The 26634-nt window shown below is 34.7% G+C and overlaps 1 protein-coding gene across 1 annotated transcript in view; it reads right to left on the reverse strand.

Moving 5' to 3' along the window:
- Positions 1 to 299: 299 nt before the first annotated feature.
- Positions 300 to 26634, reverse strand: part of Optix (optix) — a 42617-nt gene continuing 16282 nt past the window's right edge. Inside the window, exons 2-4 of the mRNA XM_014238354.3 lie at positions 23765 to 23883; positions 20788 to 21037; positions 300 to 1619 (exon numbers count right to left, since the gene is read on the reverse strand). Of these exons, the coding sequence (XP_014093829.1) occupies positions 896 to 1619; positions 20788 to 21037; positions 23765 to 23883 (1093 nt within the window). The 3' untranslated portion in view covers positions 300 to 895. The remainder of the gene's footprint in view (positions 1620 to 20787; positions 21038 to 23764; positions 23884 to 26634) is intronic.

The following is a 26634-nucleotide window of genomic DNA, read 5'->3' on the forward strand; positions in this document are numbered from 1 at the left end:
ACGTATCATTATGAAAACATCATTGTAAACCCAATTAGTGACATGAAGGTTCGAGGAAAGATTGTGTTAGACGTAACACAGAATACAGTTTGATACAGATACTTCTGATGTATAACCTTGGGTCTCACAAAGCCTTTGTTGAAAATTTTGCACAAAATATGATAAATAAATCGAACTCTACGCACCTGGTCGTAGAGCGCATAAAGAGATTTCCCCACAACTCAGTTAGTTTAAGAACTAGAAGTTATACATATTAGAAACACTAACAAACTAACAAATGTTTTTCATGATTCATGTTTTTTTTATTTCAAGCTTTAAAGAAACTATATTCTATCCAATTACTTCCTCCTCTTGTTCCATGTCACTAAGCTAGCCGGGGTATGCAAAATATCGCTATTATCGATACATTAAACTGATAGTTATAAATAATATTAAATAAACTGACCATCTGAATTCCACCCTTCTGTATATAAAACCGCTAGCCAACTGACACCGAATTAAAAGTGATAAAACCTTAGAGAGAAGGGAAAATCTGTGAGCCTATAAACATACCATACATATATAAACGAGATTATTACATTCTGCTTTCTATATCCTTACAATGTCTAAAATATTCCAAATATTGGAGGAATCGAAAACGAGTTTTTGAATTGAACAATAATAGATTTTATGCATGATGTATGAAAGAGGCGTAAACCGTTCGCCCGCCGCAAACTATAATTCATTGTGGAATTTTTGACTGGCTAAAGTGCCAGATTCATTCAACATACGCGCACCCACACCCTCATTTGGATTCTGCCAACTTGTGTGAGTCTGTTGAGAGAGAGAGCGAGAGATCAACTAATTAAAGTTGTGACTGGTGTTAGTGCTTGTATGGGTGCCTACGGCTGGTGTATCATGTGATTTCTGGCGGTGCGGCATTGTGATTGTTGTGCGGCAAATCCGGTGACGTGGAGAATGGTCGATGCAACAGCTGGGCGCTGTGATGATGGTGCTGATATGCAGAGGTGTCCTGTAACGCTGCAACCGTACTTAAAGTAGCCGCTATGCTGTTGGCTGTCGAATTGAGCTTTTCTGGGGAATTGACACGTATTTTCGGCGGTGTGCAATCCACCGCATAGCCTGGTGGCGGATAGCTTATGGCGGCGTGCAGGTGACTGCCATTTAAGCCATGCGCCTGCGCCGGCAATTGTGGTTGTGGTCTAATGACGATCGGTTGAATGGGGAATTGCTGGGACATCTCTTTGAGGTTACTAAAACTTTGTAAATAACAACCGGCATTGAAGAGGCTGGTCGCTGTATCCAATTTGAAAGGTGGCAAGCAGGTGGATAGTGGTGTTGCTGAGGCGTATGTGGATGCTGCTACCAAATTACTCGCCGCAATGGAGGTGACCAAGTCGCGTGGTTTGTCATCATCGACACTGAGACTCTCTTCGCGATCGTTGGCACCGTTCGATGTAGAGCCGGGACTATGTTGTAGCTGAATACTACTAGGAACAGGTGAATGGGTGCCCAGTGAAATATCTGAATCCGATGTATCTGATGCTATCGGGGATGGTGCTCCTTCCGGCCGGCGGCTCCGGCAAATGAGTCCAGAATTATTTTGATTATGTTGTATTCTGAAATGAATAAAGACATATTGGTTATTAAAATCTTGAGCTTGCACTTGTACATATATATATATATACAATGTACAAACATATATGTACATATACATGTACAAACATATCTATATAAAACACGAAGATAACCAACAATTTTGGACTAAGTTCGACTAAATTATACTAATTTTTTTTGTGAGTAACAGTCAGTTTGTATCGATCGGTACATCTGATTTATAACCAAAGGATCAAAAAAAAGTAAAACGTAACGTTTTTGATACAGCTAATTATGTTCATAACTAGTTTTGCGAGTTTTTTAGTTAAACAAATTTTGATAAAAAATTAGATTTCCAAAAAAAGATTTAGATTTAGATTTCTAATTTTGTATTCCGATTTTGGGATTAAAATTTGAAAAATTAGATGAGATTGAAAATTTATTGTTAATTTATTGTCAATTTGGGAATAAAAATTTTATTTTTAATTTAATAATAAAAATTGAAAATTGAAATTTAACATGTTTGGAACTAAAAACTTTCAAAAAATATTTTTTAATGTAAGAATAGAGGCAGCAAAAACAAAACTTTTTTCAATTTAAAAGCCAAATGAAAATGGATAAAAAGGGAAAGATGTATATATTTCTAACTGAAACATAATAAATTAAAGCAATTAAATATAAAAAAGACAAAAAGAGCTAAACAATGTTAATATTTTTAAAAAAATAATATTTTCATTTCAAAAGTTAACCAAGTCGTAAAAGACGATGAACGAGGAGAAATGTAAATTTTAAAACCATATATTGTCAATAATTATTCACAATCATGTTTGATCCATCCATCGGGGTATCTTCTTAAGCCAATAAAACAACCTTTGTCTGCTCTTCATACTTCTATCTTTCGCGTATCCAAAGTTTTCGTCTCTACAGATCTAAGTTTCATTAAATTCTACGGTGTATATGTGGTGTTCTACTGTAGCGAATCAGAGGTAACTTCTACGAGTGTGGCCAAAATAATTCCGTTAAATATTCCATAATTTAACAAAGCAACAAACACCTGAATACTCGGATTACTCCAATTGGTTGTATAGTTAAATAAAGTACTGTTTCATTTCCGTTTAAAAAATTCCCATAGACGAACTAAAGACCTTCGCCACGGGAGCCAAATAAAGCTAAAGTTATAAGATTTCTAAATAGCAAATGGTGTAACCATTAACACTTATATATATGTGTATAAGTATGTGTATCTTTGTGAGTATCACTTTTAATCTATTTAATACAATTTCCAATTTAAAGTGGGAAGAAATTGTGTACAACCTGGGCGTTTTCACGGCTTTAATAACACGTAATTTGGATGAGAAGCTTTTTACGATGCCAGAATTTTATTCTCACCATGCAATCACAAATGCTTAGCGTTTCAGGTTCGCACGTGATTTCGGCGATCTTGGGAATATTTGGTTGAGTACTTATCAAAATTTCGTCTTAAGAAAAAACTACTGTTATTAAGTGATTAACACAGTCTGCGCCATGTTGTGCTCAAAGAATTTCAACATCTTAATACGAGTATTGTTCCTCTGCGCATTCGTTTGCTCGGCTTTAATTTGATTCCGTTTCGTTGTCATTTATTGAAGGTCAAAGCAAATAGGTAACAGAACCAGAGAGCAGGGGTACAACTGAACTCAGAATAAATATGCAGTGATTTACAGAAGTATGTATACAAGAAGTATAGTGGGGAGGGAAGAGCTCAAAACACTGATTGTTGCTTTGTCGTTTGCGAGACTTTTTGAGGTGATCATATTACCAATTCGGCCGCTTCACTTCAATGAATACTATAAGAATGCTTGACATGAGCCGATTAAGTTTTTCCAAGTTTTGAATTTCAGTATTTCGAAACACAAGACATCAGTTCACCATTTAGCCAGTTAGCTAGCCAGACTAGGTCTGTGCTGGGCCAGCTACACGGTTAAGCAGCGCACAAAAAAGTCAACTTGACTTCCGCCCGAGTGCCAATCGAGTTGGCCAACCAATGGAATCGTAATAATGATGTGTCGCTTTGGTAGGTGCCAGTATATCACATTTCACAAAATCCTTATACTGATGATACTCGTATATGGAACTACTTGTATGTTTAATCAATTGTGTGGAAAATACTGTTTTTATGCGGTGAAGTTTACAGTCGCTCTGGTATATTATATACTGACGGTGCACAACGTCTTAATTTTAATCAGAAGTTAGTATTAATTACGGCCAAGTAACCTTGAAAACAGCTTCTTTTGTCACGTACAATGCCAAGATTACGCCGATCTCGTGCCCAAAGTGCGGCAGTTACTTAAGTTAAGCTGAGAGGACAGGTAGTCAAGACACAAGACATCAAGCCGAATGAGTTTACTGCAAAGTACTCGCAAGCAAAAAATAAATTCAAAAGAGCGATATCACAACCAATGGAAAATTTTGAAATATCTTAACATATAGGATGACCCTTGCTCATAAGAAAAATGTATTGACATAACCTTAATTAATTATTTAAAATTTCACAAGATTCATTGTTTTCAGACTTTATAGAAATTTTTGACCACATCCAGCTTGAGCACAGTTTAAGGAAGAGTTATTGAACATTATTTAGTAAAATTGATAATGAAGAGGTTTTAGAAATTTAGAAACGACCTCTTTCAAGTAAAAATAAACAATGTGGAAATAAGATAAATGAAGATATTGATGATAATACATATATAGATAATATGAATGGTACATTGGTGTTTGAAAGATTTATAGTCGGAAGCAGATTTAATGGTGTTCCATTTTATAGTTTTATAATAGCAAGAAAATCTTCGAAAAACTATTTTCAATTACATTTTGAAGTCTAAAGAATGCAAATTCAAATAAAAACGGTCTCGCAGAAATCAATCTATTCTATAACGTCTGTCCTGCTTTTCGATTTGAGTGAAAAACAGAAAAAAACGTTAACTTCGGTTGCACCGAAGCTAGAATACCCTTCATAAATAAAGAAGTTTTCATTCAAGAACTTGATGTTTATCGTTCAGTTTGTATGACATCTATATACTGGTCCAATCTGGAAAATTTCTTCCGAAATTTTAGCATTGTTTTGAATAAGAATCATGCTAAATTTCTTGAATATATCTCGTTAGCTAAAAATTAGTTTCCGTACAAGAACTTGATTCTGATCGTTCAGTTTGTATGGCAGCTACATATGTATATGCAATAGCAGTCCGATCTAGAAAATTTCTTCAGATATTGTAGAGTTGCTCTAAACAATAATCCATCCCAAATTCAGTGAAGATATCTCGTCAAATAAAAAGGTTTGCAAAATTACAGACCGATATCTCAAGAGCTGAGGGACTAGTTCGAATTAGACAGCTGCACAAGTGTACTTGATAACACCGAAGCAACGAGTGACCTAAAATATTGCATTAACATTGTTTGATATCATTTACAATGTAAGTTGTGAGCTTGAATAGCAACCAAAGCAAAAGACACAAACAAACATCACTTGTTCGGTACTCTCAACAAAGCAAACAGTACATACTCTGTTTTGATGCTTGAAAGGCAATGCATCTAACCTAAAAACATTGTAGTGCTATGTCAAACGAACGAATGACTTGAAATTAACTGTAAGTCGACTTGTGCAGCTGTATATATATATTTAATAGGGTCCAACGTTTTCTTTTGGCTGTGGCAAATTTAATATACCCGGCTCAGGATATACAAATAAATTCCCAGTAACTTTAAAACTACGAAAAATGTATCGATTATAAAATCAAGAACATCTATTTATTTCAGATACACATTTAATCGAACCGTAGTTTAAAACAGGTCTCAGTATCTTCACTGATTCTTTTATGCATTCTTTCCACTCTTTCTTTCAACGAACTCAAAAGACACACAAAAGCAATATGATTTGCCAAAGGATTTGACGACTTCTACTTGGAGGGAATACTAACAACAATTGCCCTCCATCAAAGTATAATTAATCGATTCAATAATATTAAAAAATAAAGCTTCCTTAAGTTAATGTAGTAACTTAAGTTAAGCTGAGAGTTTAACTAAGTTTTTTTCTTGAACTATCCCGACTACTATCTCTGATACAAATAGAATGTCTCCCGGTTAAATCCAACGATTACCAAACAAGCAATATATCACGTTTCTTCTGATATGCTGGCTTTTGAGTTTGATTAAAAACATCTATAATATTATATACTTATATTATCTATCGTTCTCAGATGCCACTTATTACGGTAGAACAAATGGTTTTAACAACAATATCACATTGAGCAGCACAGCATTACTGGGCTATTTATATCTGATTTTAATGGTTAACACAGGTTGTAAGCATATATGGGTATTTTTAGAACATTATGACTCAATTATACGATTGTGTTTTGAGCATTCATCGTACGTTTATAGGTGGTATTACGCAGATCAGATCCTACTCCTAAGAAGTGCGATGAAAAATGTACCCTATCAACTGACAACACAACAATTAGGCCAGAAGCGCCGCACACGGCACGGCAAAAGAACGGAAGAGAAGAGGTCGTGTTGTGAATTAAACAATTTAAAACTTCATTTGCGTCAGACGTAAATCAGATGTGTGAGACATCGGAAAGTTGAAGGTGCGACGTGTCAGTAGCTGCCACATAACGATGGCAATCGAACGTCGTTTAGATATGATGCCAAATGACTTTCATACCGCGACGACTAAATAAATGCTTCCAAACGAGTTGAGAAGGTGAAGTTGCACAACTAGAATTTATGAAGCACTGTATAGTCGACCGATCTTCACTTACCCCCCTACACCAAGCAGATTTCGGTCAACAGTGTGAGTAATGTTATTGTCATTAATCACTCAACACGAGCAGTTACCGCCGCGCAAACTCATGCACTCACTGCTCACTACTCGCTGACCACCACTTACAACTCACAACTCACCGCCCATGGCTCGCTAATGTTGCGATGCGAAGGTGAGATAGCGGGGCAGCAAGAAACTGCGACAGCACTGATTATTAATGTTAAGTTGGGTCAATGGAATGCGAAGTGGAGAAGGCTTTCCAGTGTAGGAAGCTCAACCGATAATTATGACAGAGCAGGAGTCAGCATGATTTCTATGATGAATTTCCAACATTAGGACCTATTTGCCCTCCACCAAACCGTTCGTCAATTGTTCACCTAACAACTTACCAAGCGACCAACAAGACCAGCTCGCAGTGTTTTTGGTTAGCTCGTATTTCTTCCTATCACATTAGAACAAAGCAGTGACAACACACACATTCGTCGTTGTTTTGCTTTAAGAGTGTCGATGTGTCGGCTGATGACTGATTGGATTCGTGTGCTGAGAGAGTCTCAAATTTATTGTTCATCTTTTGGATGCCGCCTCGGCGTAGCTTCGTTAATAGAGTAGTAATCTGTAGCCAATGCGCTACAGGCTGCTGGACGATTGGAGCTTTGTGCTGAGTACTAGTCGCCAATTGATGAGTAAGTAAGTGAGTTGTCTGTGGTGGCGGCGTGTATTGATTATTAAGTGTCGTGCCGTGTTCCCAGTTGGGAGGATAGTCAGAAGGTCTGATTTGCACACATATGTATGTGTATGGGAATGTATAAGTGCCACCATGGCTATTATTTTATTACACTTTTAAAGAGTACCGACTAACGATGTGTGAAAGATGTTAAACGGTTAACGCAGCCGTTGCTAAAACTTAACTGATCACAGTCATAATCGTGTTAGCCTACGGGAGCCGCTGATTACAACAGATTACAATAAGAGCAATGATGCGTATGCAAAGGTGCGGGTTAAGCGTAAAAATATGTATTGAGTAAGACCATTATTCTACAATTCATCACAGACTGTTTTGTGCACTAAATATTATATACTTGTATGTTGTTATGTCGCAAAGTTAAAATACTAGGAAGGGTAGGTTGAGCACCGGTTTAGTAAAATTAGAATATAATATTAGATGCCGTTTGAAGAAGTAAATTATTAAAGAAGAAAAATAGCGATCTAAATATATCGCAAAGTCAACCCTATCGACATCATCAGAAGATCCTTTACAAGAAGACTCATCTGATTCGAACGCAGGCATAACATAATAAATCTCTTTCTAATAAGGTTGATCAACTCAAGTCGAGCGCTTCGATATAATACTGGTGAATATCCAATAAGTAAGTCCTCAATTTAAAGAATTCTCCCCGAAAAATGCAAAACGAGTGCGAAATACATTAAAATTGGGTTTCAAAATGATATCTCAGAGCCTGTGACTGTTCACATTGATGGAAAATGAATGCCTGCTTTGGATGCTCGGAAATCAAAAGAAGAATGTGTCCGGTAGTTACTTTATATGTGTGCCAAGGTTAGAAAACTCATGTAAAACTTATTTGCCATTTCCTGATGTTACTCTGTCCTGCAATACCAATTTCAGTAGGAATTGTCGATGAATCCGTTAATAATGATATGATGTACAAGGTGTGTCCTAAAAATAACCGTATTTTTTAGATATAGCAACAACATTATATCAACTTTAAGTTATTATTTTTATGAAGTTATTATTTATTCAAAATTGGTTCCATTAGACTCAAACTTCTGGGCGACCTGGTCTTTGCTTGTCACTTGAATTCTCATGACCATTTTTAAGTCGTCTGTCATTCGATTCACATGAAGTTAGGAGCGTTAGAAAGAGGATGAGTGTATATTTTTGATGCCGAGAGTTTTTGGCATATACTTTTATGCACACAGTCGAACTAGATTTGTTACTTAATGACCGACGCAGGAAATTCAAAAAGAATATATCAATAATCTGATATATGTACAGTTATGGACATTGAACATCGAAAACGTTAATTGAATTAATAACATATACTTTTATGCACACAGTCGAACTAGATTTGTTACTTAATGACCGACGCAGGAAATTCAAAAAGAATATCTCAATAATTTGATATATGTACAGTTATGGACATTAAACATTGAAAACGTTAATTGAATTAATATAAATGTAAATAAATTTTTAACAGCAGCATGAGCGATAGATAACCACAACTAATTAATCATTTATTTGAACTATGAGTGGATTGAGATTTCCTATCAAGTTTCTATTTTCACTATCTCGAACATCGGAAAAAATTGTTATTTAGAAAGAAAATGCTCTATTTCCATGATCATGATGTGATTGAGCTAAAACAGGGAATAATAATTTTGTGGTGGAATAGCGCTGACAGCATACATTTGTGTTTCAAATGACCTTTCCAGGAATTCAAGTACGGTTAATTAAACCTTCGTTAATTTGAATTCGAGACTGTTTCTGTAAGTTTAAAAATATAACCAAGTTGAATTAAGTTTTACTGGTGTTTTAATTAAATATGCCACGAAGTTTGTAACAGAAGGAAACGTCAGAGGCATGATTGACGAGCTGAGTCGATTTAGCAATGTCCGTATGTCTGTATATGTATGCGTATGTACTTTAGTGTATAGCTGCCATACAAACTGAACGATCAAAATTGAGTTCTTGTATGGGAAACTTTTTTATTCGACAAAAAAATCTTCGGAAATTTCGCATAGATAGAGTATTCTAGCTTCGGTGCAACCGAAGTTAACAATTTTTCTTGTTTTAAAGATAAAATCATATATGGTTTGCTTGTACATATTCCTCCTGGGCACTAGCAATGACTTCAAACTACTGAGTAATCTAAGTAATGTCAACTAATAATGAAATGTAATAAGTTTTAAGTGCCAGTTTATATATTCCCAAATGAATCTAATTCAATACCTGCTTTTGACACTTCAATGAGCGATGTCAAGCAGCGTGAAAACAGAAGATGTGATTACTTTATTTCGTGTTTTATTCCCCACTCTTGCGAATTCATTTGCCAGTAAATAAATTAATAGGAATGTGTGAATGTATAGCATGTGCGCATGTGTAATTCGTCTCCCGAAGAGGAATTACCTACACGCGCCAAGCTGGTAAGTGTAATGCATTATTAGCATTTGTGGCGAGCAGATCGACCGCTGCGACCGACCACATGACAGGTCGAATCGCTTACCATCCAATTCGCCCATTGGAAGTGAACGTGGGTGTTAGTTGTTCATACTGCCACCGTTATGATTACACACACATAAACATGTAAACACAAACATACCATATGTATATAATTTTCGTTGATGAATGTGCGTGTTTGAACCAATGAATTGCAATTCAAAACATTTTGTATTTATCAAGTAAATTGAATATAAACATATAAAAACAACGTTAATAACATACACTCCACACGAGTGGCGTTGGCCGACGCAAAGCGATGATGTTTGAAATAAATATTATCCAACAAATGCGGCGTAATAACAGTAATGACAACAACAACAACCACAACAATTACTTATTTGGGTTTGGGATGTATGGGTGTCTATGTGGGTGATGAATCAAAACACTCAGAAATAAGAAAATCTATCACAGTAACGCTGAGAAATTAGATAGGTAAGTGTGGGCATTGCAAACAAATATGCTGGAAAAGAATATGTTATTTATAAAGAAATAATTCAATTTGTACACAAAAGCACATGGGAGTACGATTATATACGAATTGCTTGCCAAAACTGGACAAACGTCTTGGAGCACTTCCTATGAAAACAGAAATGATTTGAGTTATGTATGTATGTAAAACAGAGTTATCGCAATCATCTTTAAAACAGCATTAATTCATTTGATTTGAATCTAGTATTTACAACATAATTATTTCTCAAACAAATGCAGGATCAAGTTTTACCAGCATACGATATGCAGTCTCAACTCGGAGCCCTCGCCCGAGTCGCTTTGTATTTTTGAGTTTTCCTTCAACAAATGGGAGCGGGCGAGATTAAACAATTTTTATATAAAATCAAAAATCACAACTAAAGCAAGAATCAAGTTTCCACAGCCATAAGTGTTCTAAATTTTTGTATTGAGTCGCTTTGGATAAGATATCGAAGCTTCTGCTAAATATGTAAACCACCATAACAACAAGCAAGGCAGTTCTAAGTTAGGGTGCAACCGAACATTTTATAATCTCACAATTTCAGTTTTCAGTGACTTTTGTTATTATAGCTTTTGCGTCTAAGGAGATATGCACATTAAATCTATTAGGGGGTGGAACCGCGGCCACTTTTTAAAAAATTGATTTTAGATTAATGGTGTTCTGTGGGCGTGGCAGTGGTCCAATTATGCCCATCTTTAATACCAACCGTTTTGCGGTACCAAGAAACATGTGTACTAAGTTTCATAAAGATATCTCAATTTTTACTCAAGTTACAGCTTGCACAGATGGACGGACGGACAGACAGTCCCCCGGATTTCAACTCGTCTCTTCCTCCTGATCATTTATATATACATTAACCTATATCTAACTCGATTAGTTTTAGGTGATACAAACAACCTTTAGGTGAACAAAACTATTATACTCTCTAGCAACATGTTGCGAGAGTATAAAAATTATAATATATGACCAATCCCCAAAAAACGTATCTGAATAACGCGGGCTTGAAAAGGACGACCGATTTTTTCTGATACCAAATTATTTGTGCCAAAGAGCTCCCCCTAAGCTCCAGAACTATTCAATAAAGAAAATATATAATACATATATAATGTTTTTTCATTAGTAATTCGAGCTTTTGAAACTCCTCTTTCTGGCTGACAGGTAGGATCTTGAAAAATATCTTAAAGGCTCCTCTAGAAGTTTTTTATTTATAATGAAAAATAAGAAAAAACGTTAACATCGGCTGAACCAAAACTATAATACCCTTCACAAATAAAAGAGTTTCCACAAAAGAACTAGATTATATGGTAACTATATGCTATAGTAATGCGATCTGAAATTTATTTTCGAAACTGTTATCTTAGACAATAATCCATGCCAAATTTTGTGAAGGTATCTCGTCAAATAAAAAAGTGTCCCATTTCGATCGTTCAGTTTGTATGGCGGCTATATGTTTTAGTGGTCCGATATACAGACAGACAGACGATCATGACTAAATGGACTCTACTCGTCATGCTGATCATTTATAACATATTTATATGTATAAATACGTATATATGTATGTATATGTATTGTAGGGTCTCTGACGTTTCTTTCTGGGTGTTACAAACTTCGTGGCAAACTTAGAATATCCTGTTCAGGTTATAATAATGGTAAATGACCAAACATTTTATATGATAAATAATTATATAATACAATCGGGATTGCAAATAATGCATAAAAAATAACTGAATTAACATTTGAACTAAATTTTTTTAGGTTTGTAATCAAGAAAATCTTAATTAAAAATAACTTTTAAATTCTTAATCCCAAATACCGGATCAAAATAAAAAATTGTAATCCTAAAAACCGGATATTTTTAGTCCATAATGAATTTTTAATTCCGATTTTTGGATTAAATATTAAAAAAAAATTTTTATTCGCAACCCTGATTACCTAAACTGCGATTATAATCAGGGGATTTTCAAATAACTACTTTCTATACAAAGAACTTCATATTTGGAGGTAATTTTCTCTGAATAAAAGCATTTAGTTTTCGTTGAGAGAGCCACATTTTTTTTTAGACACCTTAATGTATTGTACTTACATGGTAAGAAAACTCGTTGAGACTCAAGTGCGTCTTGTAGAACACGAAACGAATAAATATAGATACCAATAGTCTTGAAACCCTTGACGTCAACTCAATCGACTCAGCTACGGCGATGGCAGCAGTGCGAAGAAAGCGCACTGAGAAAGCAAATATGTGCGTACATACTGACATATGTACATACATATGTATGTATGAGTGATTGTGCAAAAGCTACGGAATAACACTCGATCAACGCTGACGGCAGATTTTGTAGAAAAGACTCGGTATTCATTGACGCTTGCCAACTACTGTAACGGAGGCTGGGAACTAACAAAAGCAAGCATAATTACAAATCAATAAGATTCGTAATTTGTGTAACAGTGGTAAAACGGAAGTAGCTTGTCTTGGAAAATTCGGAAAGCAAGTGTGTATCTTCAAAATTTGAAAAAGAGAGACCAAATAGAAATTGATTGAGCATGAAAAGGAACGTTCATATATATATATGTATATTCGCTCGTATGTACTTGCTCTTTCCGCTTTTTACTACAAAAGCAATCTGGAATAAAGGTGTTGCAATTCACGCCATAGAAAATTTGTATAAAAAATAATATTATAAATATTCAAAATGTTTGAGCTCAATTGTAAAGAAAAGTTATGTAAACTGTTTGTCAAAGGCAGGTTCCTGCTGAATTTGACACAAATTTAGACAAACAGAGTTGGTACTTAGGGAATTTTTTGCTTTGATATGCAGATGAGGGTGGGTGGTGGTTGGTTCATTCAATTTACACTTGTCCTTGTCGAAGTTTAAGTTCAAATTTCCGTTTCATTTGGTAGTGTGTGAGTACGTATTGACATATGTATATACATACATACATCGGAAAGCCTTTATGTCAACAGATCGACTTTTGGGCGACACTGTTCCGCCGGCAAAATGTCACAACAACTCTATTACAATGCACAAGTGTCGAATTATCGGCCTTAGGAGTAATGCGTTTGTTAGACTGTAAAGAGCTTATTGCGCCTCATCATTTACATACATAATTTATATCTTTCGATTGAACAATTATCACTGATTTATAATATTTTAGAGAGCAGCATTTTAAATTTAAGGCAAATAAACTTGCATGTACTCTTAAAGGGTCGTCTAACGACGTGAAGCGTCGCGAGAAATCGTAAGTCATTTCAATTAATTTAGCAAATAACAGCTGTTTTTGTAAATTAGTAAAAGTATATTGTGATTATTTGCTTAACAGTTTGAGGAAATACTAATACTCTACACAAGGAATAAATTTATGCATTAGATTTCTACAAGCACCTAAGTTTATGAGCGTACATACTATAGCAATTCAAAAGTTTCAGGACTTTTATTAAAAACGAATATTCTTTGTTTTTTTTTGAAAAATTTATTGGTCGCCTTCAAAATAGTCTCCTTCCGCCTGAATACAACGTTTTGCACGTTCAAGAAGGTTATCGAATGACTTTTTTAGGTCATTTGTCGGTATAGCGTTGAGGATGGCGGTCGTCGGCTTTTGGATGGCATCAACGTCAGCATAGCGGTTTCCTTTCATGGCCAAATGTAGTTTTCCGAACAAATAAAAATCGCAGGGTGCCATATCAGGCGAATAGGGTGAATGGTTGATGATATGAATGCGATTTTTGTCTCTTGAATGTTGAATTCTGAGGTCTTTTTCGTGTTGTTTCCAAGTGTGCGGGACAAATCGAGCACAAACCTTTCTGTGGCTGAAATTTTCTGTCAAAATACGATAAATCGACGCTGCGGATATTGATAATTCCGATTCCATATATTTAAGCGATGATTTAGGCTCTTTTTTAATGAATTCACGCACAGTTTCCGTGTTTTTTTTTTGTTCACAACATCTTTTGGACGGCCCGAACATTCGTCGTCTTCCAAGTCCTCCCGTCTCTCTTGAAAACGTTTAAACCACTCGTGAATACGGCTACGAGATAGACAATCATCGCTATAAACTTGTTGCATAATTTGATGAGTTTTGCTCTTTGTTCGATGCTCATTTTCCGACCGACACTACAAATTTAATATCACCTGTAGCGCGATATCTCAGCTGTTATATAAATTTTATACGACAACACTGAAGAATACACAATTGAGGGATAACAATTTCGGACAGATGGCGCCACTAGAAGCCGCGATGTTTAAAAAGTCCTGGAACTTTTGAATTGTACCTTGTATTTTGATAGCCAAAATTACATAAATTCAGACTTTTTTATTTCCCCACTCAGTAACTATTAATAAAAAAACAAGAAAAAACTTTAATTTCTGTTGCACCGAGGCGATAAACCCTTCACAAATACAAAAGCATCCTTACAAGAACTTGATTTTGATTTGTGATGAAAAAGTTTTCCATACGCACTAGATTTCGATCGTTCAGTTTGTATAGCAGCTACATATTATACATATACGCTATAGTTGACCGATATCAGCCGTTCCGACAAATGAGCAGCTTCTTGGTGAGAATAGGATGGTGCCAAATTTCAAATCGATATCTCAAAAACTGAGGGACTAGTTACCATATATACGGACAGACGTACATAGCTAAATCGACTTAGCTCGTCACGCTGATCATTTATATTTATACTTTATACGGTTGCTGACGTTTCCTTTTGGTGGTTACAAACATCGTGGTAAACTTAATATGGAGTAGATAATTGAGGTTATAAAAAAATTCAAGAAAGCTCCATCAAATAATATTTGTCGAGTATTATCACATAAACGAAAACCATCGTCGAATTCAAGAAAATATTTGATTTCAGTAGTATTCGGACGGATTCGGTCGTTAGTTATAGAGCAAACCTGCCTGCTTTGAAAGGTTAGATGCATTCTAAGATGAAAGATTTGGCTGCGTCGTACAAAGATTTTAAGAATAAACGAACTTTGAAAAAGCATTATATTAATATAATCGAATTTCATAGATATTTTAATCACCGCGATACGACCACGACCCATTTTGCTTATGGTTGTCGTAAGTGACTTACTTTTGATCACCAGTAACCATTCGGTTGAGAATTGGATCGATTTTATTGCGATTTAGCAGTGCTTCGCAATCGAAAAACAGTATGTTACTTACACCTCGGTCGGCCTCAACGATTTTCAGTATTTTAACAATTTTTTTTAAATTTGACTTTCCAGAGTTGTTTGACATTAAAATTAACGGAAGGGAATCGGCAAAAATAAAAGTGAGCTTGACTATTACAGTACCAGCACCAAAAGCAATATACACATAGTCACCTGTCAGACTTTCCTCTTCATCTTTATCGAATAAAAACCCGTAAAATGTGGCATATTTTCTGTTTACTGGTGTCTACTGGTTCCTCTATATCGCGTTAGAAATATAATATAAAATCACGTACTAAAAAAAACTTCTCATACAATTTTGTAATTGTTTAACTCAGTATTGTTTAAGCAGTTTAAAAATCCTTCTCAAGAGAAGTTTGTGAAAATCGACTTTCCCAGTGTTTTGTCAATAGCGATAAGAGTTTCTATGAGAGTGGTATTATGAAATCTTCAGATGACGGCAGTCCTCTGCTTTTTTGATAGGGTTAGTTTTGATTTCGCCTATGGCTCAGTCAATATTATTTTTCGTAGAAGGAGGAAGAAAAAGGTCTCGCACTTGCTATGGAAAAACAAAAAGTGAAAGTAGATATTATCATATATAAATACCTCGGCGTTATTCTCTCAAGGCTCAAGGTCTAAAAAAGAAAAGGTGCCGCTCACCTGTCAAAAAAATTGTTCTGCTCCTGTGGCGCAGTTTCGAAGTGAGATCTAAGATATCAATTCTAAAGAGCAAGAGCACAAGCAAAAGTGAATAAAAGTAGTGGCCAATTATTTCGTTTTGGTACTAATTGAGAAAATTTAAATTTATCAAAATCGAACGTACAAACTCTTAGTGGTTAAGGAATTATGACCCCTAATATATCTACATAGTGTACTTCCAAATTCTACTTCTAAGGTATATATATGTACATATACGAGTAGACTGACGAGCGTATGTTAGTACAGCTTTAAGTATTGATTAAATAAATCCATATGTATGTGTGCATGACGGTAGAAACAGACATATTCGTATTATGTAGTTATTTAGTGATGAACAAAATTACGTATACACAAAGGGCCGTTTAAATATCCAATTTGCTGACATGCAATAAATTTTGCAATATAAAACAACTACGCATTTTCTTAAAATGTTTTTGAGGTCAACGATAATGCAGCGGAGTTCGCTGCTTCAGGTATGGACGACAAACAGAAAACAGAAGGGAATTGCGCTCCCATGGAAGTACTGAAGAAGGAAGAACCGACTTCACTCACTAAATACATAGGCGCCTTCATTGCGCTGTTGAAGAAGCTAAGGAGACAGCAAGCATAGAAGGTGCAAACAAAACGTGAACAAGTTAAGTGTGCTGACGGGGCATAAAACAAGTGTTACCTGTGTAAGTGAGCAAGCAAATAGTACCTAAGTGTGTGTATAGGTATATGCATGTATGCACATGCTATGGCGTTTTGCTAGCCCGCCAATGGCCACGTTAAGGCTAATAGAAGAGCGTTCAGTTGCTTTGCTTTGCAATAATCGCATGAAATTGCAAAATATACATTTGTATAGTTATGAGCTTCAAAAAAACAGGCCAAGAAAACCAGCACACACTACAAACTTTACAAAAACCATGGAAAAACAGCGGCGCGGACAACTAGAATTGAAACTAAATATGGTCGAGGGAGAATTACGAGTTTTTAATTATAAATTCACAGACATAATTTTAACTACTAGGCTTCTGTAGTAAAAAAAATGTCTTGTTTCTTCTTTTCTCCATCTGTCTGTATATACCCGAACTAGTGCCTCAGTTTTTGAGTTGCTCATTTGACGGACCCGCCGATATCGGACACTACACCATATAGCTGTCGTACAATCTGAACGATCAAATACATGTCTGTGTATGGGAAAATTTTTTATTTGACTAGATATCTTCACGAAATTTGACGCGAATTATTATCAAAGGTAACGGTATAATGTGCTAGGAAATTGTTCAGATCGAACTACTGTAGCTTATAGCTGCCATGCAAACTGACCGATCTAAATCAAGCTCCGGTCATAAAGTTGCGAAATAGTAAAAAATTGTTTTTCGACCTGATTATTCTCCTTTTCTCCAAATATTTGTATGTATTTCTTAAAGAGTTTCTTTTAGCTTTCTATGACCGTTCGCCTACGATGTTGATGTTAACGTAATATGGTAGTTCAGAAGATCTGAATATTCTGCGATACAAGAGGAGTGGTTAAGTACGATGTTATTGCCGTGTTAGCCTTTCTCAATATGAACAGACTAGCACTACATACGTATTCAATTATACAAAGATTTATGGTAAAGGTAAGAACATAGAAAACATAAAAATATACAAAAAGTGGTAATATAAGTAAGGCTCAAGATGTACTTTGTTTTTATTTAGTAGCACCAGCATGACTCATCAGTAATGCTTAACAACTGCTCCACAACAAGGCTACGAAATATCATTGATCATTACTAATAGTAGTAAAATATTAATTTAAAAGAAACTTACAAACTGCCAGTGTCTAATACTAGTCGAAATTAAAAGAAAAATTGTGTTCATTAATAAATTTTACTTTTTACTATAATCCATTAATATTCGGTATAAAATATATCGTTCGTTCGTTAACATAACGGCCAACAATCGCTTAAAGTCGCTTATATTAGGTATACTGGTATAGTGGGACTAAGCAACGTTCTGAATAGATTTCATCTATTTTGGACACCTTTGAATTTTGTACACTTCAAGTATGATCAAGAAAATATTTCCACCTAATTTTATTAAGATAACTCACGCATTGATATTATATTCTGGATAAAGAGAAAGTATTGATCTGAACTGTTTAGTAAATTGCAGTACCAGGTCACAGTACACTGGTCTACAGTGGTTTTGTTGACCTAGCTATAACATCGATTTTGAATATATTTGTGCTCACAGTTCATGAAATTATCAAAAATTTTGTAGGATTTGCTCTCGTTTATTTTCTAATCTTTATTTTAGATTTAACAAAAACAGAAAACATGAAACTAGCTGATATGTATAAAATGTCAGTTTTGTTTTGAAAAACTTTGTTTTTATATCCTCACAAAACTTTTTCAAGCTTCAATTTGCGGAACAGTCATAACCCTAATAAAAGCTTTATCTTTCATTAATTGCCGTACATTAAATATTCTTCCTTTCAACTTTTCCTTACTAAGCTTCTGAAATTTTTTACAAATGTAACTGAAACAATATTCTATTACATTTTGAGAAAATGGTTGCCTTCGAAAACGTACTACTGCAAAGTATCGATACAGTATGACTACAGTATTTATACATCGTTAATATGCAACGTCAAACAAACTTGCAAAATAATGCGTTGCATAATTTACCGTTATAGAACACTTTTACTGCAACGTTTACTTTACAAACTGTTGGTTTTTAAATATAGAATATGTTAAAATATAAACCAAAAAGTTTTATTATAAATAATTGCTAACTTTTCATCGAAAATACAAGCACAACATCAACAAAATATATAGAAAAATACATTATATTCTTGCCATAATCTGTGAATTTAATGCAAATTTAGTATAAATTAATAAAACAACTTTACAATCTCATTCCACCATCCTTGCATATGAAAATGTCAAAAAGCATCAACTTTATTTGTGATGAGTGATTTTCTCTGTCACTGCGGATCGACTGCCGGTTTAATGCATTTCAAAACATGATGCAATGTCAAAAAAATTTCGAAGGCATTACAGGATAATATACTTTGTTCTTATACATTGCAATTGACGTTTTCGAAGTCAGCCAATGTCTTTGGTATAGATGTCTCACCCTCCGATTCACTGCCACCGGTAGAACATACCGATTTCTAATTAGGCGAAATCATTGTTTCTGAGAGTATATCAGTGACCTTTAAAAACCAAAAGGAAATTTTTATTGAGTAAAACAGGACATTTTGTATAAGTAGACTGTCAGTCTAGATATCTCCATGTTTTATTTTGAGAAAAAGTGCGCAGAACCCTAATCATAAGTGGAAAAACAAATTTTGTTACTAACAAGCCGATAATTTACCAAAATATTAGATGTGTAATAATCATATAAATAAAAGCATATTCAATACTTTCATTACATAATAATATTCGTAATCTGGACACTTGAAAATATCAAAATTTGCTAAGATATCCATAACAACCAGAAAAACTATTTTTTTGTTTGTAGAGCTGTGTTATTAACCTATTAGGAAAATATGTCCCCTTAACTTGATTAAGAATGAAAATTCAAATCAGTTAGAGGCATTCAGGTGCTCATATTCTGTATCACGGGACTTGACAAATTATTGTCAGATTTCGATGATTTTTAGCTGAGACGTGGCACACTTTGGTAGTAATATTTACGCTAAGTTTCATTCCGATATTTGTTGATGTTTGATTTATCAACCATTAAATGAAATAATCCAGAGCAGGTGTTCAGTATTTATCTTGTTAGAAAAATAGTTTTTTAAAACATAATATAATATGAATTTCTACAAATAACAAAATACCAAATTTAAGCGCAAAATCTGTTTAACTACGGAAGAATTAAATATTTGATTTGCGCCAGCGCTTATTTAAAAAACAGTGGTTCTCATGCAAACAAAGCTTTTCCACTACCAGTAACATATGAATATGTCGCCAGCTTTTGTGCTGGCAACTTCAATTTAAGAATTCAGAGACCAAGCAGGGAAATTAAAGACATTTTTTCGGCAAAAATGTCTCGGACTTGGTTTAACAGGAGCACGCTTAATGGACAGGCGTGCATTAAACACAAGAATTTCATTACTATGATCTTTAAGGGTATGTGCGTATATACTCGTATGAATTATGTATGAATAGGTAAATACCAATGCATTAGTATGCGTATTTTTGTGTATTTTTTATTTTATTTATTTTATTTATTTACAAAGTGCCGCTCTTATCGGCGGTCAATTTGATGTGGTAATAAGTATGAAAAACTCTTAACCGCAAATAAGAAATTGAGAAGCATGCGTGCGGCCGGGGTCAGCCGTGTGTTCGGTAGAGATCAATCGAAGATCGTTCGAATATTATTACATGTAAGTTCCCAGCGATGGTAAGTTTATTAAGAAAAGGGGTTTGCAATGTACAGTAAGTACGAAAAGTGATTACTCGCCTATGCTCATAGGAACCCATTAAGTTTACATACTTACGGGTATGTGTGCGAGTATATGTGTATGGATACTTCATGGGATAGTATCAGATTTCCTTTCACCGTACACAGCTTGCGCTTGACTTGCTTCGCCTAAGCATACTTCTGAGCCGTTACTCCACATTCGATCAGGCAACCGCCTGTGTGGATCGTTTCGCACACGTGCAAATTGACACAGGCCACATTGATTTATTTGTAACCAGCTGTCATCTGTTTAGTGGTTTTCAGTGAAATGCTACACTTTCCGCTAATGAGTTTTAATATTCCCCATTCTACAACAACTACAAAGATGTATTTATCTGTGCATGAAGATAATGCACCAATGGCTTATAACAAATTATATTGGACTCACCTATTTTTGGCAGCAGCTGCTCGATCCCTCTGCCTCCGATTTTTAAACCAGTTCCCCACTTGAGTTGGATTGAGGCCAGTTGCTTTCGCTAATTCGCGCTTTTTTGTCGGATTCGGATACGGATCCTGAAGGTACCACTCACGCAGCAAACTTCTCGTTCGCTCCTTAAAGCAATGTGTCTTTTGTTCACCATCCCAGATCGTGGGTGGTAGGGGGAACTTCTTTCGCACTCGGTATTTGTCCACGGGACCTTGAATAGTAGTAATTTATAAGCAAAAATAATTACATATGGGAGTGATGCATTTTTATAAAGGAACCAAAAATGAAATTTTCTTATTTATTTTAATTCGAAAGAGCTTAAGTGAAAAATTGTTTCAACTTTTAATACTGTTCAAACATTGCCTATACGTTCTCACATAAGAAAGCTAGGTGTTATAGAGCGATTATATTTGACATTTAGATGGAAAATATGTTCTTCTTCTACTACTAAGTTCATAACTGCACCTGCTGGTTTTGTTTACTTCGAATTTATTATAAACCTTAAATGGGACTTGTGGACATATAACTAGGTCCCTTCATTAAAAAAATGTGATTACTGTAAATGAGATCGCTGGTATTTAAGGTAATTCACTTGTGAAATTCAAAGTATCGATATTTTTTGCATTTGTATCAAATATACAAGTACATATATTTGAAAATATTCTTCCAAAATTTCAAGTTGATCCGGCAAACAGTTTCGGAGATGTGTGCGTATTTGTAAGATTTTTTGTAACTTATTGTAATCTCAAAAATTCAAACGCGTTTTTCTCAAATCGGTGTTTCAGAGAAAATTTCTGCGAAACGGCTGGACTGATCGCATTGAAATTTGCACACGACTTTAGATATATGTATGTATATATTAGGTAACGATAGAAGAAATAAGAGTTTAGATTAGAAGTCACTCTGAAATATTCATTTTTTCACAAACAAAAAATATTTTTTCGAACCCGCCATTTTGCCAAAAATCAAATCATCTATAGTTATAATAAATACTTGTATTGTATATTTTTGGGTTTTGGAATTGAGATAATTTTTTTTTTTTCGCAGATCCTCTTGGAGATCGACAATCTTAAGCGTCGTCGTAATACGATTAAAATTATTTACTAATTCGTTCGAAAGAAAATAATTTTATTCATACTTCGACGTTATACATCTACTGAATTTCATACCACCATATTTATTTTTCACCAAATAGCTCACTTTAGTATGAATTTACGGTACAGTGTAGCCCGTCCTTTGTTTCCACTGTCAGCCGAACTTGCGACCCGATGAACGAGAGCGTACGAGCTGAGTGGCAGCAACACACGGACAGGTTCTAACCTGCTTTGTTTATTTTTGTAATTGTTTTACTCTACTCAGTGCATGCTCTTATTATTTTAAAATGAGTTATCAAGATTTTTGTAATGCATACATCAAAAGATACGTCTATAAAACGAAGAAGTCCTGCCAGGACGATGTGATAGAATTATGAATACAGCGAAGCAAAAATTCTCGAAGAAAGAAGAGTTAACACATCACAGATTGAACGGCTTCTCAGAGAAGCCACTGAGAGAAAAGTTCGGTCTACTTTAGCATTCTTTCAAAAGGTAGGTTAAATATATTTTCTCAAGATAATATTTTTTTTATATAAACTTTATTGTTACGATTAATAGCACAAAAAAACTGAAACGCTGAAATTCTTGATAAAATATTCTAAAACCATAACTATAAAATATTAGCGCGGTTATTTCCTTTAGTTCCATTAGTCTCTTTTGACTGAATTAGAGAAGATATTATTTTTTTTTACACACAGTAGTCATGATTTTAGTATTCTATTTATAAATTTTTATTACATTTATAACTCTCAGCAATATTGATTACTAGTCGTAAATAAAAGGACGTTCCAATTTGTTTTACTTTTTACAATATCAATCCAACGCATTTGCGTAAGTCTAAAAAATCTCACGTAAGATTGGGGGACGGGGGAGGGGGTTGAATAAAACCTCACGACATCTCACCAAAGGGGAGGGGGGACAGAAAATTTAAAAAATCATCTCACGTAATTTATGAACCCCCCTTAACTGTATAAACTTGTCATCATGAACTATAAAAGCAAATAATTTATCTTAAATATATTAATATTAAAATTATTTCTTTGATATTCTTATTTTTATTGTGATAAAATTAAAGTCCTACAAGTATTTTAACACATTTATATTGTTGTGTAGAATGAACTTTCGGAATTTTGTGGACAATTTGGTATTGGAGATGATGTTCCATACCACATCCTCATACATTTCTTTTAACTTTTTCCATAGAATTTTATAAGCGGACTGATACCTAGCAATGTATAGTAGCCCTAAACAATCACAGACAACCAACCTTGCTTTGCAGTTTTTGGTATATTGAGGATCTAATTGAGAATGACTACGGTTTGCGTAATTACTACCATTCTTAAAGACGCTGCGCAGTATTTTAGTAAGCTGTTGTTTTACTTAGCGTCTCTACCTTGTGAGCCATTTTTGACTAGCTGAATACGCACTCTTCCTTGCGTAGACGTCAAAAACCAAGTCCATCCATCACTGTTAATTACGAATTATCTGTGGTTCGCCTTAAATTCGTTCGATGATAAAACGCCGTCACATTCTAGCACGATTGTGACTGACTTTTTGGCCAAACACGAAACGAGAGTGATCGCTTTTGTTTCTGTTTTTAAAGCTAAAAAATCCGCGTTAATCCTCGAACGTGTCATGAGTCCATACCTACAACTTACGTTCACAAATGCAATAACTAAAAGAGCTGAAACAGTTGATATGTCACACTATATGAGATAGTAACTGTATTTACAATACTTTCTAGTTACCACACCAACTTGATGTCTTCTTCATTTTAGCTCATTCAGAACCCACATTGACACATGATCCATTAATATACAATTCATATAATTAAAGCTACGTACCTAGTGATCGGCCACGCAATTTTTCCGCTTCAATGTAGTGGGCTTCGAGCCACATTGCTTGTAATTTGCCATAAGACGCTTTTGTAAATTTATGATTTTCTATTATTGCATAAAGCTCCCTGCAAAGAAAGAAAAATATTATTTATGTGGAATATTGATTGTGAATGAAAAATAACCAAACTGACACTTGTTTTCCAAAAATAATTGCAATTACAAACTAGAAAAGATGAACAGAAATAAAAAGTTAGTAACTTTAGTATTTAGTATACATATTACTTTTAAATCAAAACAATTATCTTTGTTTCAGTTTGAGATAGTACCAAGAAAAAAGCGCTCAGAATCTACACTCCACGATGAAATAGAGCTGCTTGAGAAGTGGTGGGCGCGTTTCCACGACCTTCGCAAAGCAAAAAGAAATACCCATATACATACTTGTATAAATACAATGATATTTCACAAGATATGTGCGGCAGATACACCGCGGAGGAGCTTCACTGCAAAGTGAAAAATTTGACTTACTTCTGAAGACGTTACTCTGGTACTCGTTTCCAGTATTTTGCACTTCTTTCATCAATTTAATGTTTTGAAGCAGTTTTAAAAATAATGAAATTATATTTTTGTTTAACAAATTGTGGTTTTGTACTAACTCCGCGGTTAACAATAGCAATGCTTGTTTTCCATAAATTGAAAATATTTTAATAAGACAATCAGCTGTTCACTAACTCGGATTGCTGCTATCTGCCACTTATAAATTTGGATCTGATTAAGTGCGCAGTTAACGCCGCCGTCAACAGACCTATACAGACTACAAGTATAACAGACTCCATGTCAGGATTTTAATCGCGCTATAATTCTGAGACTTTTTGACCTTGTGGACCCGGGCATTACATTTGATCTTAACCAGAATTTTTTGGCGCTATTCTTTCCGAGTTAAACGCTTAAATTTGTTAAGAGGTTAATTGGTTTAAAATATGCAAAGCTGATTTTAGGTTACAGTTTATATTTCAAAAACTGCTTCTTTAAACTAACTCAAATGGATATTACAAAATTGAGGAATACATAATTTCTGATATAAAAATATTTTGTATTTCATCAGTTCTTTTGGCTCAGTTTCAAGAAAAGTGACTATATACACTGTCAGAACCATGTTATTTTATAATCCCGAAAATCATTATTAAAAATAATTCTTAAATCTGTAATCCCAAATGCCCGATTGAAAAAAAATTATAAACTGTTCGTTACTATAGAAAACTGAATGATTTGATTTATTTCTGGAAGCGAGTTGCCATATATAATATCAAGGCTATCGTATGATGGATGTTTTGTGTTAATTCTTTATTTATATATACACATACTTAATAATAATAAATAATAAACCCAACGATTACCCTCCTCCCGCCCAACCGACGCGAGGGGCGCAATCCGCATACGTGCGGAATTAGCCGAGTCAGAAAAGGCAAGAGAGTTTTTTAAGTGTTGAGATCTAAAACTGCTCAGCTACAGAAACAAAAATTTCAACAGCTAAGATCTAAAGTTACAATATAATAAATTGTTAAATTCTCATTTATTAAGAGAAAACAATAAAGTCTTTTTAATTTTGAAAAGTGAGTCAGATAAGTCAAATGTGCTGCAATGAGAATTAAAATCATGACATATACGGCGGAATGGCTCGTTTAGTTCAAAATTTGATCTACAGGATTTTAGCAGTAAAGGTCTAAACTGCCTCGAAAGGCGAACCGGGATATTAAATTTAATTTCAGACAGGAGAAAAGAACTGCAAACAGTTCCATTCAAAAGTTTCACTAAGAATATTATGCCAAGCATTTCCCTACGACTAGAAAGTGTAGGTAGATTAATAAGTTTTAAACGACTTGTGTATGGAGGTAGACTTACCCTAGCATCCCATCGGAAATGCGCTAAGGCGAAAAGTAAAAATTGTTTTTGAACCGACTCTAACTTGTCAGAATGGATTTGGTAGCTAGGGTTCCATACCACAGAGCCATATTCCAATATAGGTCTAACCAAAGTTGTATAAAGTGTTTTAGTAATATACGGATCTCTAAATTCTTTAGACCAACGTTTAACAAAACTGAGGACAGCTTTTGCTTTCAAGACCATGGTATCAATATGAAGACTGAAATTAAGCTTAGGGTCCATATTAACTCCCAAATCAACATAGTTTAAAACTTGCTCTAGAATATGGTGTTTTATTACGTAAGAAGAGGGGTGCACAGATCTACGGGAAAAGCACCTCGTCTTACATTTATTGAGATTCAATGGCAAATCATTTCTATCACACCATGCAACCAAATTGATTAAGTCTGTTTGCAACAGACACCTTTCCTCAGTTGAAGTGTATGATTTAAAAAGCTTTACATCGTCAGCGTATAATAAAATTTTTGAGAATTCTATTACTGAAGAGATATCGTTAATAAACAACAAAAACAGAATCGGGCCAAGATGACTACCTTGCGGAACACCAGAAGAAACATTAATTGTATCTGAAGGTGTATCCTCAAATATCACTCGTTGTGTTCTATTATAAAGATAGGAAGATACCCATTGAAGGAATCTTGGCTGAAAGCCCAGCAGATCAAGTTTATGTATGAGAATCGAGATATTTACTTTATCGAAAGCTTTGCTAAAGTCTGTGTATATAACATCCGTATGCTTATGTTCCCTAAAACCTAATGATACATGGTTTACAAATTCAAGTAAGTTTGATATAGTCGAGTTCCCTTTACGAAATCCATGCTGAGATGGGGAAATTAACGGAGAAATCGAAAAGGTTATATGGTCAGTGATGATAGCTTCAAAAAGTTTAGGTATAACTGATAGTTTTGCGATACCTCTATAGTTTTCAATGTTGG

This window comes from Bactrocera oleae, chromosome 4 (genome assembly GCF_042242935.1).
Source record: "Bactrocera oleae isolate idBacOlea1 chromosome 4, idBacOlea1, whole genome shotgun sequence".
NCBI lineage: Eukaryota > Metazoa > Arthropoda > Insecta > Diptera > Tephritidae > Bactrocera > Bactrocera oleae.